At 38.3% G+C, this 20,125-nt stretch overlaps 1 protein-coding gene across 33 annotated transcripts in view; it reads left to right on the top strand.

The window, feature by feature from the left end:
- The window catches only part of ESRRG (estrogen related receptor gamma), a 406,664-nt gene that overhangs the window by 264,514 nt on the left and 122,025 nt on the right, over positions 1–20,125 (top strand). For all 33 annotated transcript variants that reach the window (XM_055816313.1, XM_027788550.2, XM_055816307.1 and 30 more), the window contains one exon: positions 13,429–13,844. In XM_055816313.1, the coding sequence (XP_055672288.1) occupies positions 13,442–13,844 (403 nt within the window). In that variant the 5' untranslated portion in view covers positions 13,429–13,441. The remainder of the gene's footprint in view (positions 1–13,428; positions 13,845–20,125) is intronic.

The following is a 20,125-nucleotide window of genomic DNA, read 5'->3' as shown; positions in this document are numbered from 1 at the left end:
ACAGTATGTTTGATGCAGCCATCCAGGGGTAGATGAGAGTGGCCTCCTTTAGATGTTCATGCTGATCTCCACAAACACCCTCAGTTTATTAAGCTTCCAACTGTAGGCAGTTCAAGTTTTGAGTGTATTGGTGTTATCTTGGTTGCTCATAATTTATTTTTTAGAACTCCAGGCTATTCCATGAAGCAGCAGTGATACAAAGACTCCGTTACTGTCAGACCCTCTACTATGTAAAGAACCAGTGAAGGAGCTGGGGCAGCTTTGATGTATATTCTAGGCAGGTGCTTAGCAGAATGCAGGTGGATTTTTATGCTAGGCCTTAGTCCTATCATGATAGAAAAAATGTAAAGCCCAGTCTGGTAAAATTATCAGTTAATGCATTCTCATTAATTGATCAGGTCTGATAACTCAGTTTGCAGAGAAGCCTGCGCTTGTACTGAAACTAGCAAGACACAAAACTTCTCAGGATCAAACTTGTGTGTTAATTCAGTTTAACGGTGGAGTGCAGTGCAGTGCTCTCTTCAGGCCAGTCTTTCTTTGGTTGCTTACCCAAGGACAGTCGACTTAATCAGAACTTTTAGACCTGCAAGAAATAAATATTTGATCCAGACTTTATACTGTTGGAATAATTGAAGCGAATCTGTCATTAAAACACACTTGCAATTTGCAGTGTGCAGTATGGAGATGCTGCTCTGTTCATGTAAAGCTATGCACGGGTAAGTCTCTCAGAGACCTCTTACAGAAGAAGAGGTGACCATGGGTTCAGCATGTAATAATTGCAGCATATTGATACAATTGCTTTAGCATTGCAAGTAGTAACTTCCTTGTTCTGAATGTAACAATTGGGCTGGTTCACCTTTGTTACTTTAGACATTTTTTCTAGAATATGCCGGATTTCCTTCTTTTCTCTTTGTGACTCCCACCAAAAAAGAAGGCGAAAGATAAAACAGTAGAAACCGTATCAGGAATTTGTGAAAAGCTCATCCTACAAACTTGCTGGAGTCATGCAAACATTTTAAAAGTGTAAGTCATTACTTCCTGACCTTTGCTGCTTATATCCAGAGGCAAATCTCTGACATGTAAACCCAGTGGCATGACTAGGTTTGAATTACACATAGTAATATGTGAAGAACAAGAAACTGTGAAAAGGCAGAAGTTTGTGTATTTTTATTTTTGGAAAAATCTGTAATCACACATTAAAATACAAGACAGACTAGAAAAGACTTAAGCTGCATAGGTTTTACTTCTGTAAATTATCTGATTTATCTTGGCATATGATAAATTCGGTCGTCAGTATCATACCCAAATAACATACTCAGCTATTTGGTTTGGCTATTTTTAATTTCTAGTGCTTCCAGAATCAAGATAGACAAACAAACAATGAGTAAAAATGCAAAGGAAGAGGTTCTTTTTTTTTTTTTTCATTTTAAAGTATTAAGGATCTTCCCAGTGTAGAAATAAAAATGTTGTGCATTAGCAGCCAGGGCTCATATCACTTAAATGCTTTAGTTTAAAAAAAAAAAAAAATATCCTTTGATGTTAGTGTGGTTTTCTTTTGGTGTACTAGGTTATGGTAATCCACCTGCATCTCGCATATCGGAGTATCAGGACCTTGGACCCTCTGAAATCACAGGCTGGGTTGGAGGATAACACCATTAGCTAGTATAAATTTGCAAAGCTTCAGAGTTGCTGATCTATTCCCCTGTACCCAAGGTTTTGACCCATGGTAAATGGCAGATGTGCTGTGTTTGGAACAAATTTGATCTTACTTTTTTTGCCTACTCTTCCCATAAAAATAACAAACCCAACACTGCTCATAAAATTACCCAGATGATTTAAGCAATTTGTGAATCAAGCAGTGATATGGGAGGAGACTTCTTCAGAATTCATGTTTGTCTTTAGAACTGACATCTCTGTTCATGGATGTTTCACAGCAGTTACAAACTTGTAATTTCTTTTGCCAGGAATTTGTTTATGCATTACTCTTGCATATAATGCAAACTGGCACACTTTTTTGCATTTTGTAATATATTACTGTTCTATCAAAGCAATTTATTTTCCTGGTGTTGTCTGCCTCTTCCATTTCAAATTCTTAAAAAACCCCACCCAAAACCATAAAAACCTTGCACTATTCACAATTACACATTGCTCACACATCACCCTGTGTGCTGGCTAAAGCTGTTCTTGCCATAGGCTTTATTTTTAGGAAGGCTACACCAAAGAAATTGGGATTACTCGAACACAAAAAATAAACATTTTAATGTAGGAATAAGAAGATATTTAGTTTAACCTTACAATAAGTTTCCTATTTAGAAGAAAACTATAAAAGTAACAAAGGTCCCATTTTGGAAGTTCAAGGCAAGTTCCCTTCTTAGAAATAAATACTCAGACTTCCAAGGTGTTTTTTCATCAAAGCCATGGGGGGGGGAGGGGGGGGAAATAAAAAGGAAAAAAAAAAAAAAAGAAATAATGCAAACTATACTGGATTGGGATTCCCCAGGACCTTGATTCCGTTCCATGTTGTGTCGTTGGCCAGCTGAGCAGTGTTGGGCAACTCTTCAGCTTTCTGTGTCTGGTTTTGCCCATCTGTAAGAGGGAGATAGTGGTACTGGGATATGCAGTTGAAGATCTGTGTTAAAATCATTAAGTGAAGGACGAGCATTATTAATAAATAGTACCACAATACTCTTATTAGTAATACTTATCTAGGTCCCTTTTTTCCTTTTTATGTTGACTTCAAGAGGACCTGTCAAGGAGCTCTGTGTGGCAACTGGGAAGAAAGCTAAGTCACCCCTAGGGCCAGCGGATGAGGGGCTGCCGGACTGGGAGCAGTCAGCCACGGGAAAGGGCTGGTCCTTTACTTTGTTTCCAAGTCCCACAAAAGTGACTGGGATTTTTGTCATCATCACGCAGCTAAGCGTAAGACCGTGGCACTCAGGAGACTGTTGTAAACCACTTTGAATTTTTGTCCCTACCTTTTTTGGTTTCTTACGGCCGTCTGCATCTCATAATTTGAAAGAAATATATTCTCCCTTGTAGAATCTTACATTTCACTCATTTTAGTTTCCTTAGCAAAAATACAGTTTCAAGCCCTTGATATGAGACCGTGACAAAGTGATTTTATAGCCAGTACTGTAAGTGACTAAACTTGACAACAATTGTATTTTATGACAACCTCTGCTTTCATGTTCAGTGCCTACTTTCCTATCATCAGCTGCATTTTGTGTTGTGGGTTTTTTTTATTATTATTATTATTATTTTTTCCTCTTCTTTTTCTCCCCTTTTCCTCTACCCTCCTCCCCCATGATTTTTTTTTTCAAATATGAGCAGTTCTGTATCTCTGCACTGACTGGAAACAAATCCTTTTACCAGGGGTGCATTTTAATGGGCAGCATGCTTCACTTAAGTCACCAGAACCTAAACTGTATAATACTCAATTTTTTACCAACCCAGAACCAAAGCTTTTTCTTGAGAGTGATGTTCATAAGAGTAGTGGAAGAATTAGTATTACAGAACTAAACCAGATTAGGAAGGAATGTGAATTAGATTTGGTAACAGATGGTGCCGTGGAAATTAAAGGTGCTTTGCGAATGGAAGCGACAGCAGCTTGCCTCTTTTCCTCTCCTGTCTCTCTCTTTCATGCGCTTGATAGACGGGTATAAATCACAACAATCCCGTCTTGACAGCCAATTTCGAGAATTTGATCTGGTTAAAGACATGGCTTTCCTACTCCACTCACTGAAACCGGCTGCTGTTTTATTTTTATACAGCACCTTGTCATATTTAGGAAAGTGGAATCACCTGCCTCCCTTTAATGAAATTTTCTTTAATTACAGTTTTAGCTCTTTAGTGTTAATTACTTTTCCATTCAGCCTGAGTTCTCAGGCTGTCTCATAGGAATGTATTTCTCTCCCCCACCCCACCTCCCTGCACTATTCACGCATATGCTTTCGTTTTTCTAAAGATGCTTTTCGTTGTTGGAAGTTGTTGTCAGATCCATTATAATTAGATCCTAATTATCAAAATCATCATTATTGTGTAGGAAGAGGAAGCATTGTAAACAACTGTTAAAGTTATAGGATCTTGTTTGACAGAGGAGAAACCTTTTGGGATATACATGAATAGTAAACAAGCAAACAAAAAGTCCTACTAAAACCTCTGTCAGGGAAGCATATAAAGGTCTGGGTAGCAAATGCTCTCCTTGGAAGGAAGATCCACCCAGGTTATGTTTCCCTACCTATTCCTCCAGTCTAATCCCACATTTTTTGGAAAAGATCAGAGTAGAATGCCCCTGCTTCAGTTTGCTTATGCAAATATTCATCTTTGCACCTCTCATTAAGGTATCCAGATACAAAAATCACTTTTCTGATGCGTGTCTGGATTGTCTTAAAGTTGCCTTAATACAATTACTTTTTTGTGTTTAAGGCAGCAAGTATAAATGACGAGAGTGCTGTGATGCATGGAGATGTGGAGATGCTTCTGCTGTACACTAAAAGTCCTCAGAGTGAAAGAGAAAAATAATAGACTAGAACTAAAAAAACCCAAAAACCTCTCGAAGTAAGAGAAGATCCTTTGAGCTGGCAACTAACAGTTGGTAGAAATAAAGCTTCCTACTGGCAGTCAAATCAAATGTAGTAACAACTCAACGACTCCCTGCTGCTAGCTGACAGCATGGTGTAACACACTGGGACAAACATTCACTTAAACACTGATTGCAGGAAAACGTCATTTTCCAACTCACAAAAGTAGCTTTTTAGTTGCTTGTGCATGCGCACGTGTATGTGTAGGGGGGATTTAAAATCAGTGGCGTGCGGCTGGGAGGAGGATGGGACATACTTGGGAGCCAGCTGAGTGAGGGGGTGGGAGAAGGATCATTTGCTTTGTAAGTTTTAGTCCTGAGTCTTTTAAGACGCTCGCTCTCGGATACTGTTTCTCGTATGTTCTTTCTAATCGCTTCTCCGATTTAACAGAGCTTGGCTGACAAATTATAATTCTTCGGTTATAAATTTGCAGAAAATCAGTGAGGGAGCTGGGTGGGGAGACAGGTACATGGTGTGCACACACCTACACTCTGCCTTTCAGCGATGGAAGGAAATTGCTGCTAGAAATTGTGAAAAATCTGGTGATGCAAACTTTGACTCCTTCCTGAGACTGAAGGCATTTTTTTGTCTTCTTTTTCCTTTTGGAAAGTGATGACTGACAGCTACCTCTCTCTGATCTGTAGTACTGGCTTTCTGACTGGTGCAAGTAACTGCTTTTGATGCTGTAATCATTTCAAAATAATCCCTCTTTAGAAAGCCTGTTATGTTCTTGAATAAATCTTGACTTATTTTTGTAGTTTTATATTTTTCTCCCTTGAAGTAGCTCAATGTAGCATTTCATTTTCTTCTGCTCTTTCAGTTGATTTCTCTTAATAAAAAGGACCCTCACAATTAATAATTAGATGATTCCTTGACACCTCCCCGTGTCCTCTGGGGGCTAGAGATACCAGGTGGACTCCACCTGATACCACTAGAGTACAACCACAAGTGAAATGATGTTCCATCACAGAAAAACACCTAACTTCTTAATCAGAGTTTTTGCTTTCCTCCAACATATGACATGAATTAGTATTAGTCTGCCGTTCGAAAATAGAGTAACAAAATCTTACTCTTCCTGATCAATATGCTGATTTTCATATGACGAGGCTTCACCATCATTCTAGTAGCCACATCACAGCCTTTTGGCTGAAACTGTTTAGGCATGGGAAATCTCTTAGTGGGAGTTTGTGCCGCCTTCCACTCTTCTCTTGCTGCAGAGCTTGTTCGAGGCATGTTGCATACTGTAGCAACAAAAAATACTTAACATTAGGCTAAAAGTTAGTAAACAAGAGAAGGTAAGTTTAAGGTATTCTAATGAGACGATTGCAACTTCAAACTGTAAAAATGTTAGAAACACAGGAGAAAAAGAGAAACCTAAAAATTAAGTAGGTGTATGAAGTATTTACTGAAGTTTTAAGTTGTATCAGAACCATAAAATATACACAAAATACAAAATCAATATATTCCTTCTTTCTATAACTTTCAGGCATTCCAGAACGATTTTTATTTAAAGTGACATCTACTTCTTGTGTTCTCTTCAGTATTTGCTCCCCCCCCCGCCCCTTTTTTTTTGTTCATCATGACATACCAAAAAAGTATCTATTTCTACTTAAAATACATGAAATCTGTGGACATAGGCAGGTCTTTTCTGCTGGAAACTTCCTGTGGTGATGGCATAATACAGCTGATGGGATATTTGTTGCATGCACACGTGCAAAACTAAAAGCCAGGTTTGTGATTTTTAGATCAGCTTCATTTTTTGCCTTTCAGTTGTTTTTTGTTTGTTTGTTTGTTTTTGTAAGCATGTTGTGGTGACATACATTAGATGCATTGGACAACTGTGTCACTGAGGGCTGGCACCTCTTCAGATGTCTGGTGTCTTGGCTCAAAGGTGCAAAGTCTTTTGAGTATTCTTCCCTATTTACTTTTTGTTCCCAAAAGAGGACCCGATGTAAGGAGTAATTATTTTGCAGTTTGAAAAGATTTAAATGCTGTTGGCTGTAAGTGCTTCAGCTTTTAAATTCAGAAGAGTAATGTTATAGTCTGTCAAACCATAGGATCTGTATGCTACAGAGCTTGTGCATGTCTAAGGATACATTTAATTAAACCAGCATTAGTGCATCTATGCAGACTTATTAAAACACTTAGTTTGTCTCAATAATATTGATTAAATAGCAGTAGTTTGTTTAAGTGTATTTTTGCTATTGCTACATTACTTCCAAGTAATCAGGGTAATAGTCATCATCAGTGAAATATCACGTTAGTTATGAAGTAATGCTATGAGAATTGATTTAGACTTGGCAGGAGATGAAGGCTTTCTGTCATATAGTGCCAAAGCCCGATTTGGATTATTAGAATGAGAGTTTTAAACATAATTTCTGTTCATATAAACAGGGTGTGTTTTATAGGCTTATCGGTTATTCCATACTCTGAGTATCCATTATATCAAGGAACACCTCAGACAGTTAATTATGCAAAATATCATGTAAGTAATTACACTGTATTATTATGCATTTAACAGTTTTATTGATTTGCCAGTTGCTCACTTACAGTATTTAGAGCTATAAACAAGAGATGCTCATCGTCAGTTGAAATAGGTCCAAGGAAATGAGCTAAAGATAAATGACACTAGTATGCATTGTTGCATCACATGTAATCCTTAAATGCAGAAGCTGTCAACAGTGATAATTTGCAACACGTTGGGGTATCTCAGGATCATTTCCTTCTTGTTAACAAAGTTTATCAACCAGGAAGCACAGGGAATCAACTTGAAATAGAAAGGGAAGCAATAATGAATTCATTTATGTGTGGTGGTGGTGGTGGGTGGTTAAAATAATTCACCCTCATTTTGGAGGGTCTGCAGTAGCTGCAAGTCAGCCACGGTAAAATTTTGCTTTTTTGAAGGCAGCGAGGAAAACAGATGAAGTGCAGCCTAACAGATTAAGTGCAAATGTGAAGGGCCTCAGATAATGTTTTTTTTTGTTACACTAAAAATGACCACACAGTAGTGTAGGCTTCCACTGTCTTGTATGTAGGAAGTGCTTTAGCAGAGCTGGGTAGATCGCACACAGGGCAGCAATAACTGTTCGGGAAGCTGGATCCTCTGTCAGCAATCGTCAGCTAACTCAGGCCACTGCTGGTAACAACATGATGGCTTCAAGCCTTGCTTCTTCTGTTCTGGCTGCTGGTGGCTATGACAGTGTTCTAGAAGAAGTCATTGGCTTGCTTTGCTTTCCCTTATCAAGGTGAAATGGTGAAAGTGTCAAGAAAACAGAAAAGAAAGAAGAAATTACAAAAAACCAATGAAACATTCAAAATTTATTTAAGTTCCCCACATCCAAGAAAAAAACCCAAACAAACCCAAGCCTCCCCACCGCAGCCATTCTGTTTTGCACAGGGTATTCTTTACATGATTGTGCACGTGTGTTCACTAATAAAGACCTAATGCTTAATAACAGTTTTGTTTGTGTGTGCATGGGACAAGATTCAGAATACTTTGCAATTAATGTTCTCATCCACTAGGTTAACCAAGCAGGCCTTACGATATTTCTTATTAAAAGCAGAAATCCTTTCTTTTCCTTCCCCCAACTAAGCCAGTGCACCTTAATGCAATGATGATATGTTAGACCCAGCAGTTGTCAAAGCATCGTATTACTGTGATGCCATAATGACACCCTGTCTCTGTAAAGCAGTCATGTTTTCTCAAATCACACGTTGCACCATTGATTTCTGACATGACACTTCATTCAGTCACTTTCCTTTTCTTCGGCATCTCCATTCTCTGACAATAGCAGCTGGTGCCCATTTTCCTACTAAGTGATTCACATTTTGCCACTTTACTTGAGTGCAATTAGCTGAAGCAGAAAAAAATGCTCCATGTAAAGCAGCTCCCCTGAAATTGTTACTCAGCTCTTTAACAGGACCTGGTGAAAGTGTTGAGGTGTTGTCGTGGGCGTGGGTGCGAGAAGCAACATTTTCATTTCTTTCCACAGAAACAGTTTTTCTCCCTCTTACATTCAGAGAAGCAGAGTGTGGGAAATCACTGGAACATGCTGCACTGTTTTCCGTCTACTGCTTTTGCTGTGGACCTGTGAAATGATACCAAAAGTAAGCATGGTATTTGAGAAGAAATGTGGCCTTTATGGTCAAAGCAAGGAGCTGGCTTCCATTCCTGGCTCAGCTATAGACTTAGTGTGTCACCTAGACCATGACTGACTTTGACACGTTGGTTTTCGTAGTTAAAATATGAGGACAACAAGTTACGACCTTTTTGGTTGACATCCATGTGAGTTAGAGGAATGTATCGGAGGAAAATCAGATGGATTGCACTGTTAGCGTAAAAAATACCTAGGTGTGCATAATAACACTTGCCTTGCTGATGCTCCTATGTAGTAGCTGTCATTAAAAATGTCAACTGCTAACAGCCTATTCTGACATTTATGGAAATAGTGTAATTCTCTCTTCGGGAAAAGAAAAACTTCATGTGCAAATAAAAGTGTTAGTCTATAATAAAGATGCTTACTCTAATTATTATGACTAATTATTACTGTCACTGAAACCACCAGTGCAACTATGAAATAGCGAATGATGCTGTAAGCAGAGCTTTTCCTACTTGAAAAGTGAACATGAGGTGTGTTCGTGGATTTTGAAGTAGTGGTGTGTTGTTTTGACCTCCTTTAGGTATTGGTAATAAAGGAAACGAGGGAAAAGTCACCTTCTGAGCCAGTTGGATGTATGGATGGAATATGAAGAGTTCCCAGTGGCTCAAATGGCAAGGCTTTCTTTTTTAAGGCGATATACTGTAATCAGATGCAGTTAATTTTTGTACTCCACTTGTATATTGATACTGATCTAGCCAGTGTCAGCACTGTCAATATCATTAGTAATGTGGCAGGCAGATGGAAATATAAATGTGATTGCATTAATAAATTCTTAATATATTCAACTTTTACAAGCACATAGCATTACAATTTATTCATTATTGTTTAAGACCATTTTAAAGCAGGAGTTGCATATTGAAGTGCTCTGTCGTTACACTTTCCTGCCAGCAGTGACTGACTTCAGGTCTTATTTAAATGAGGAAGTTACAAAGTAAATTTAGTAGAGATGTGAGGAGTCATGCTATATGTTGCATGTTATTTGAGGCTTGCAGCACCCTATGTAGTTTCTCTTGTATGTGGGCATGGAAATGCTTCTAGAGCTAGCGAGTTACTTTCCCTAAAGTTACTGAAAGGGAAGTTTACCTGAGAGCGACCCGTTGTTAGAAAACTTACGTGAGAGCAGCCCACCACAAATAGAGATGCCATTTATTTGACTTAAAATCTAGTAAAAAAACCCACAACAAACCACCAAAAAACCCACAACCCCACCAACGCTTTAAAATAAATACTGTACGTTTTTATATGACACATGTTATTTCTATTCATAAACCTTAACTAAATTTAGATTTTTATTAATCCAATGTGACCTAAAATTTTTGCATTAACAGCACAATGTGGAATTGGGCTTATTCTCTTTGAATGCAGATAAAGCCATCATCTTGAAAATAGCTCTTTCTGACAAAAAGGTGTTCTTTTGAAATAAAGTCTTATTCACTACATTCCTCTTAGAGTTAATGTGAATTTTAGTGCCTCTAATTTTAGATTGAAGTGAGGTCTAGAATAAAACCCACTGGCTGACAATTGAATTTATAGATAGTTGTGAATATTTCAGGCTTGAATAATAGAGCTGTAGAATTTCAGACACAGAGAGGAAGAGAGAATTAAGCTCCAACTGTAGTTTTAGACTATAATGCAGTGGTGTCTAGGAATTCTTCAGTGTAACGAGCTAAGTAGTAATTAGGAGGGAACTGAGGGAGGGATTTTACAGAGATCTAGCTTAGGCATTATTCCAAATGTTCAGCATGATAATTTGATGGTGGTCACACCTGCCATCCGTATAAGATGGCTCTTGAATTACTTTCGTTCAGATGCGGTACAGTAAAGAAAGGAGTGAAAGCAGTAGGTGTCTGTTGCCCACCCACAGCTGGTACCCAGCCTTGTCGCTGGTTTGCCTTTGGGGGATTGAGAAAGTTTTGTTCTCCGAGTCAGGCACTGTTGTTTTTGCTTTTCCTTGGTATGGTTAATGTTTTAACTGCATTTCTGCTTTGCCAGCGGGGACCAATCCGGTCTGTACTGTTTAAGCTGTAGCTGAAAGCAGCTCTGTCTTGGTTAGTACCTGAGTCTGCTACTTCAGAAGCATCAGCGGACTGGCTTTAGCCTAAGCAACGCTGGTGATCAGATTTTAATGCTCGTGGAACTGTGATTATGTTTTGGTTCTGACTGCTTGGAGTGGGAGATAGCCACTTCTGCACTGACTAAAACTACATGCATTTGGACGACTAATTAATTGCAAATGTTTTTTCTGGGAAGGGGTGACATTCGAGCTCATTATGGCGCAAATTAGAGAAGAAAAAAAATAAGCTGTGGGAGTCTTAGACGAGAACATGCCATCAAGCTGGTTATGACAGACTGTAGGCAGTGACTCCTGTTGCTGTACTTTGAGATTTTATCTACGGAGTCTTAGCAGAAGGAAGGTGAAAAGAAGCCCAAGTACCTGTTTAGTCAATAAAAGGACCTTAGTGTTAGTATATAGAAAATTAACATAAAGAATAAGTTGGTAGAATGTGTAAGTTAATTTGATACTTTTAATCATAGCTGTATAAAATTCAGTGTCAAAGAAAGAGGAGAGAGACAGAGCGACACCATGTTTTAGTACCCTAATAACTTCTAACTCTAGTCTAAGATCGTAATGTATGTGAGAGCGGTCCAGTAATTATAAGGTAATAAGTGGAGTGGTGGTGTAAGTGCTCTAAATTAAAAGGAATTCGCAGAGCTGCTGTAAGTCAGTGCCGACCCGCTTTCTTTCAAACGTTGACTTGAGAAAAGTGCTTAGCCCAGAGTGCAAGTAGAGAGACAAGAGAGAGCTATCTATTAATTACAGCACTCATTAACAGTGACGGCTACAAGGCAGCAGATGCAGAAGAAAAGGCACACACTACTGCAGGCTGGCAAGGGGATTTCCCCCCCTCCAGTTCTTGAGGAAAGGACAACACAAGCAGGTGGTCCATGTAATAAGATATTTTCACGGCTTTAACCTTCCCATTTCCTTGGCTTATTTGCTGACACCAGATATCTTGCTCCTTCCACCTCCCCAAAGAAGTACTGATTTTAAGTGTGGAGGGTAACGTTTCTGCACATCAATCTAGCTGATTTCCAAAATTCACGTATTGTTTGTTTGCAGTAGAATTTTACAGTAAAAATCACAACAATTGAGAGGTCTTAAATAAGATCCATGAGCACTGATTTTAGGGTAAATATCATCCTAAGAAGTTATTTTTATTGAAGGGGGTCAGGTTCTGATCTCGGTTACTCTCACTAGAAAGGAAGGCAACTGTCTGGCTTTATGTCTGTTTTCCATTGGTGAATTTGATTCCAGATCTTGAGATGGAAATTGATTTTATTTATTTAGGTTTTTTTTAACATGAAAAGATGAAGAAGCGAAGACAAGAAAGATTTAAAAAATTACTTCAGAAATTTGAGTCAGTCATATTGTCTGGAGTCATGGGTTTGCTTTGAAAGCCTGAATCTATAGTTTCAGGTGGGTGGCCTTTTGGGATAGTTGCTTTTTGGCTGATAACGTTTCTAGAGAAACGCTCGTAACTGTCATCTGTGCTTTGGCAGCTTCTGAGAGTACTGTCAGGAAAATGCTGGGTAGGCCATTTGCTACTGTGGTCTCATAATCACAGCTGTAGAAAATGAAGATAGTATCTGATTTGGAGCTTTCTAATTATTATTTTTTCCCTTGTTCTCCCTAAAATACATATTAAAATCATAAAAAAACTTGGGAATGGAATAGACAAAGAAGACTCATTTTTTCCCTGATAGAAAATACTGATTTGTCAGATCAGATGTTACGTGGTTTTATTTCAGATGCTTAATTCTCAAAACATAAGCACTGAGAAGTAAGACAGAATCTCACGTTCTGAAAGACAGAACTTCTATCTAAGATTTCCTCTAATAAATAAGTATTTTTAAATCCAAGAATGGAACGCATGAAATGTCAGATCCTATAGAGCTGCAGATGTATGGGATAGTGGCGTAGTTATTACTGGTTAGTCTGAGGATGATGGCTAGAAAGTAATTGCAGACAGAGCTGATGATCAATTCACTTAGATTTTTGTGAAAACGGATTCCAGACTTAATTATTTGTTAGGGTTCCCAGCTGATGTGCTACTCTGTTACTAAATAGCTGTATCTATAATAAAGCATTATTAATAAAGGGAAAAAAAAGAAAAGACTGTGGGAGACTTGCTCTTCAATTCTGGGATCAGATCAATAGTGGATGGATACATGTTTCTGCCAAGTGACTTGACAAATATTAATTACAGAGCAGAACATTTATGTGATCAAACTTGGAAATATTTGTTCCTGATAGCGACAGAATTTACAGAAAGGAAGTACTAGTGAAAAAGGAAGGCATTTGATAGCCAAGTCATCTAAGAAGATTTTTAAAGTTTTTTGACTGGCTAGATGACAAGTTCAGAATTTAGAATTGATGTGAAGTTGACACATAGCCTAGAGGGCAGGTGGAGGGGACAACAGACGGATTTGGTCTCTTTAAAGTTTTTGTTTACTGCCTGTCTGGAGCTTTGACAAAGCTCTGTCATGCCCTTATGCTGATTACCTTCATGTAGAACAAGAGGTATTGACTAATGAATGAATGATGTGCAGTCCCTAACCCTTCCAGAGCAGCCTTAAAGAGCACTGCCTTTAATACACAGATTCTTCTTTCTCTCTCTCCACTACAGGCTTCTCTGCAGAATGTCAAGCAAAGATCGACACATTGATTCTAGCTGTTCGTCGTACATCAAGACGGAACCGTCGAGCCCTGCCTCTCTGACGGACAGCATCAACCACCACAGCCCCGGTGGCTCCTCAGACGCCAGCGGGAGCTACAGTTCCACCATGAATGGACATCAGAACGGGCTGGACTCACCTCCCCTCTACCCTTCGGCCACAGGGCTTGGGGGCAATGGGCCGGTCAGGAAACGGTATGACGACTGCTCCAGTACCATCGCTGAAGATTCACAGACCAAGTGTGAATATATGCTGAACTCGATGCCCAAAAGACTGTGTTTGGTGTGCGGTGACATTGCATCGGGGTACCACTATGGAGTGGCTTCCTGTGAGGCCTGCAAGGCTTTCTTCAAGAGGACAATTCAAGGTTGGTTGTTCTTTGAATTTCTTTTATTCCTTTTCCTCAAAGTGAAATAGTATGGTCCTTGACTGTACCTTTTCATTTGTCGCTGTGTTTGGTCCTACACACATTACTCATGGAAAAACCCCTTTGGGCTTCTTTGAGGAGATCTGTCTGTTCTGTTAAGCCCACTGCTACATTTATTTTGATTATGAAAAACAGAAAAATACTAGAGCCATCCGGTGCACGTTCAGATTTGTCTACAGTGTATGAGTTTCTCATGGGTTCCCTTAAATGATTGTTGTGAAGAAAACTATTTTCTGAAGGCTGTCGTGGATGCCTCTTGAACACACTTTGTGGCTGGCACACAGGGATTGTGCTTGGGTTTTTGCTCCTAGTTACACCACTGCCATACTTAAATTGTGGCAGAAATCCAGTTTATTTTTGCTAAAGCACCAGTGCATTTAAAATTGGAACAAAATGCAATGATGACGTGCTTTGTGCATATCAGTGTATTAATAACTGGTGTTTCACCCATACAATACACAGTGGCCCTAACTGTTCCTGAACACAGGTTCAACAAATATCTCTGTAAGACCACATTGTAAGGACAGTAAGTTGGCAGCTTTTGGTCTCTGCCCAGTACTTTGTACTAATCTACTCTTGATACCTGTTACAAATATGCCACATATTTTGGCATAAATTAGAATGAATGGAGTAATTTGCATGACCACTTGTTCTAGCTTCAGAACCAGTGGAGACAAAATAACCTTCTACTTTGATTTAGATATCATCCTTCCACATAAAATTGAAGGTGCTTTATTTAAAGAACATGAGGCCAAGCTTGGCCTGTACAGGAATATAGTGTCACATTAAATTAAATTCAAACTTCAGAGACTAAAATTGGGTTGCTAAGTCCAAATTTAAGCTCCTCAATAAACCTGCTTGATTTTCATAGATGTTGAGCACCTGAAATTGTCAGGAAAGACCAGGCAATCTGATGGTATACTTTTCTTTTTAAAAATGAGTGATGATAAGGAATATAAAGTTAGTTTCAGGTTGTAATTTCATGTAACCCCAAATTTGAAACATTTCTTCAAGATCTCTGAAATATCATTCTTCCATATTTAATGTAAACTTAATAAGAAAAATAATGAATGTTTTAATTTCTCCATTGCTGAGGCAATGGCCGTTTTATTCTGCTCTTACGCATGCTGTTACTGGGGGATGATGTGGTCCTTCTCCCTGCAGGAAGTTCCCATTTTATTATGGCCATGTAGCCACTAAAAAGAAACATTGTACTTCGTTTGTTCTAATGGAGCTGACTGATACAATGTTTCCAACCAGTAAACAAACATTCCTGTGGAGGTTCCTATGTAAAATGAGCTCATATGCAGAAACAGTATGTACATTTCAAGTCTTTGTTTTGGAAAAAGTAAAAAAAAAAAAAAAAGAGGTAGGTGATTTCACTTCACTTTCAAGAACATTTTCAGAAAAGCTCAAAAAGGTTTTCCACTGAAGCAGCTTGTATTTTGTGATTGCTAAGGTTCAAGCACCAACTTCAGCTGGCAAGTCTCTTTTTATAAATAGTATTTACTTGCTATGTAATAGCTGTCCTACAGAACTGAAATGATGCAAGAGTATTTTAGTTGTATTTTGAGCATTGAAAAATGCCACAGAAACAACTGATTCAAGTGTTGACTCCTGGCAGTAATAGGTAGACTGCAATTTTACACCACACCACTGACAGCAAGTTTCTGGGCATGGAAGCACAAGACAGGGACGTCATTCTCCAGATTAGCAACCTGGGCTTGGCTACACAGCTCAAGTTAGAACTGGCAGCTGTGCAAAATGTCTCAGTATGGTTAGAGCGCTAGCTGCATTAGCAGGTGACAGTGCAGTGAAGAGGTGAAGACAAAAAAAAAAAAAAAAAAGAAAAAGAAAAAAAAAAGGAAAAAAAAGCCAGTAAGGCAAACCCAACCATCCAATGGAAAAGCGACAATGAAGAAACTAAGAATAGCAAGTATGTTACCATCATAATGTCATGGTAGCATCTTCAGTGATGGTGCTGACTGAACTGACACACCTACTAGGAGTTTTCAGATACCATCCAGAATAATGGAAACAATGTACTTTGGTGAATCGAACCATGGATTGTGGTAGGTGACAAGAAATATATAAGAAAAAGGTACTGCTCATGTTCTGAATGGGCAAATTCTGCCTTTAGGCTTGCATGAAGGATAATTCCTTGGAGGATTTTTTGCTCTAAATGATTGAATTTGGTCCCAGTGTTTCCTAGAGGTCATTCTTCCCTGTACCATTTCACTTCCTGGTTCATATCACATCGTTTCTCTGCTTGCTTTTAAAATAAGTTGATTACTACATAACTGCAAACATGAAACCCCCAAGAAATTTATAAATACAGAGTAGTAAACCAGACTGTTTATAAAGAGTCAAATACTGTAACTGTGCATATGTAAGGATAATATATCTTGGCTCAAAGAACTGCTTATTTTAAACGCTAGTAATTTAATTGTGATGGGTACTTAATTTATAGTTTCAGTGAAAAAGAACATTTGACTTTCAAAACTTTTTGTGTTTGTCATTCATCAGTTAATAAATTAGCTCAGACTTGTAAAACCGAAGTGCTACTCTTGTTGAAATCATGGGCAAAACTGCCCTGACTTCAGTAAGAGCAAGGCTGAGCTGATAAAGTTAGATTATGAAGCACATCTTGTGTTCGTGTCAGGCCTGGTGTCCTTTCGGCTAAGTCAATGGGAGTCTTTCCATTCTTGCCATTTCAAAGGAGTCTTTTGAAATCTCAGTAGGTGAAAGCCAGAGGCAGCTGTTCAGAAAGCCAGCACGGTATCTGTACACCAGCATCTTGTATAAGACAGGAGTGAATATCACAGGATACCTAGTAGCCACTTCCGTGAGGCAGGTGTTGCTCTAATGTATACACCTGTTTTTAAGAGTAATGGAGATCATCAATCCCTTTCAGATGACAGCAATGTAGTCTAAAACAGTCCGTTCCTGGCTGACTGATTTCTTCTCTTCTTCCTGCCTCTTGCAATCCCTGCTAATTTTCTTAAAAGTAAAGAAATGAAATGGACCCTGTTTTGAATTACAAGGAGGAGTGATTTTGCTTTTTTGAATATATAGTTTTAACATAGCACATAAATACATTTGGGAGTGTGGCAACATATGCATAGATTATGATAAAAATCAACAATATTAAAAAAAATAGAAACAAGAAATTACTTCTAAGAAACTGAAACCCACCAAAAAAACCCTGTTCAATATATAAAATCAGCATAATCTTAGGTCACAATAGAATCTAATGATATTCTGCCCCTTTTGTGACATATAAGGGATGGGAGAACTGGATGTTCTCTCTGCTCAGCCTAGGACTCATTCAGCTGCAGCTCTTAGTTTGCTTCTGGGATAGTTTACGTGGTGGCTGATTGCGAATGTCTCACAGAAACACACACAGCCAAATCTTCCCAAAATTGGCTTAACATCAGGGATAGTAGAAAATAGCAATGTCTAAAAATAGTTACAGGTCCATTGATTTTAGGGTCTCTCCACAGTTTTTGCTGTGCACTGTATTATTTTGAAAACTCTGAGCTTTCATTAAAAGAAAAAGGAGAAAAAATAGACTTTGCAGTTGTCAGCTGCATGCAAAGTCTCATGTTCAGCACAGAGACCTCGTACTTACCAGGTATTTTGTAGTGAATATTTAGTGTAAATACTTTTCTCATAATTTTTATTTGCTCAGTTATTGTAAAGACTAGTGAGTACACATTTTTCATTAATAACATGTAATTACTCAGTGCCTGTAACTTAAATGTTTCTGCAAGGGGATTGAAGTTATATTCTTGCTTTCAGTAGAGGATGATAGGACTTACAGATTCAAAGATAGTTTACTATTTTGTTTTATTTTAGCCTTCATCTCTGTAAAATAATGGCCTGCATCTAGACAACTTCCTCCCTCCAAATCTTGAGGACTGTTGTCCTTGCACTCCTTAGAGTAGCATGAAAAGGCAGTGTGAAATGTGTAGGTATTGATATGTTGCCTTCCTGGTAAGGCTTGTTGCAAATGTGTTACCTTACTTATTATTTCCTTGGACAGTGTTTGAATTTTCCCCACAAAAGCTAAAACGTTTTGCATTTAATATTCCTTGTAGTTCCTAGGCTTTGGGTTTTTTGTTTATATGTTTAGTTTTTAAGGAAAAACTGTTGGATGAGCAGTATTGAGGCAATCTTCTGTTTATACACAGGGTGAGTAAAGCAATTGGTAGTAAGGAGCCCTGCAATCATACTTTCGCTCTCATTTAAGAGCTTTATTCCTGAGATTTGTTGCTTATCCATGTCTCCTAACACAACAAGAAATATTCCATCTTGGGAATTCTGTTGTCTTTTTGGTCATTATGTGAACTAGACCAAGTCTGCTATCTCATTTTATGCTGATCATCTAAGAGCCTTCAGCTCTACAGTTCTGCAGTAATGTAGTTCCTATGGTCTTCAAAGCCTGCCTAAATTAGGAGATAGATGGCAGTGCTTTGTACTTTGTTCGCCTTTTTTGGTTACCCAGAGTTGTTTTTAATCCCTTTAGTGTTCAGGTTCTTCAGCCCTCTCTAGAGCGGTTACCCATTACTGAGCTAATTTGACCTGTAAATGTACAAATGCTTTACAGTAAATAAGTAAATAAATAAATAAATAAATATATAAAAAAAATCAGGACGTTTAAATTAGGCAAGTTAGAACTATCTATGTAAATTCAGAAAGGTGACATTTAAAATGGGCAACATAAAGTTTGATTTGAAGTTGCACATGACAGAAGTGGCTTCCAAAGGTTAATTTGCATCTCTCAAAGCTGACTCCTATAATACGGTACATCATTTTTGTGGAGGAAGTGAAAGCAAATTAAGTAAGATTTTATGGCTTTTCAGCATCCTTACTGGTAGCTAAGATTATCGTTTTTATGGAAAGATAGTGTGGAGGCTTGCGTCTTGGTGCAGTAGTCTGTGGACCTTGGCTCTGGCGCAAAGATGGCAGCCCTCCAGTGAACCTAACACTAAATGTCACCTGAATCCATCATTACCTGATTAAATCATTCACCTTCCTTATATAAGTGAAAGTCTGTGCATCAGCATTTCTTTCAAAGAATATTTTAAGCAAGCAATGATAGATATCTTCCCTTTTCCCCGATTTCTCTGTACCTTTGGGCCAATTAAACTAGTGACTGAGTATTTTTTCATTCCTTCCAACACGTCTTTTATTCTGTCATAATGTCATTGTGTAACTATGGCAGCCAAACAAGATGAGGCAATAAAATATAAATACACTGAAATCTGAGAACCAGAGAGAAGTTTAAAGGTATACAGGTGGTTCTATCCTTTTTACTACCACTGCTTTCCTTACAGCCTTGTTAATTATATGCTGCATTTAGATTATTAGAGAATAAGAATGAGCATCCCGATTTGTGCATAGCTATTTTGAACTCATCAGAATCACTCAGAAAGAGATGTGGTTTGCAAGTAGTACTGGAACAGTGCGTATGTAGCAATGCCATTATAATTGGGTCTGGGTCTCTATTTCCTATAAACTGAAAGCTTCCAGCCCACTTACGAAGCTCTGTGTAGTTTGAAACTAGAGACACATGAAATCTCAGCTAGCCAGTGATTTATTTTAATCTTTCTATAACTTTTTAAATGATTTTTTTTTTTCTCTGCTGTGAAAGTAATTTGGTTTGTGGCTTTACAGACTGAAATGTTCTGTGTACCCATAAACAAACAATGACAATTTTCCGTGCTACCTTGGTAGGATGTATCAAACCAGACCCAGATAAATACCAGTAAGGATAAAATGTAGATGGTTTGGTCTTTCTGACTTGGATAGCTCTTTGGTGACTGCCAGGCAGCAGGGGTTCAGTTCTATTTGTGTCTTCAAAGCACTGATTCTCTGTTACGATGACCTAAATGCCCTTCATTTCTGTTGAAGACAAAGAAGTTGACTCCAGTGGGAATCAAAGGTAGCTGGGCCCTAACAGGTGTCATTCAACACCCCCTAATATCAGCCTTATACTGAAAATTATAGTGGTTTTTATGATGCTGGAAACCCATCTACCTAAAGTTAGAGGCTGGTGCAAAAATGTCGTGCAGTCAGAGCAACCAGCATCACCTTTACATTTTTGTTTCAATTCTGCATTCATGTTGTTTTCTAGGAGTAAAAGAAAAAGAAATTAGGAAATGCATTTTAGAAGTTATAAGCATATTACAATTCAGTAACATAGTAAACCGGCTTCT

Source organism: Falco peregrinus, chromosome 11, assembly GCF_023634155.1.
Source record: "Falco peregrinus isolate bFalPer1 chromosome 11, bFalPer1.pri, whole genome shotgun sequence".
In the NCBI taxonomy this organism is placed as follows: Eukaryota; Metazoa; Chordata; class Aves; order Falconiformes; family Falconidae; genus Falco; species Falco peregrinus.
This window is presented reverse-complemented; position numbering and strand designations above follow the sequence as displayed.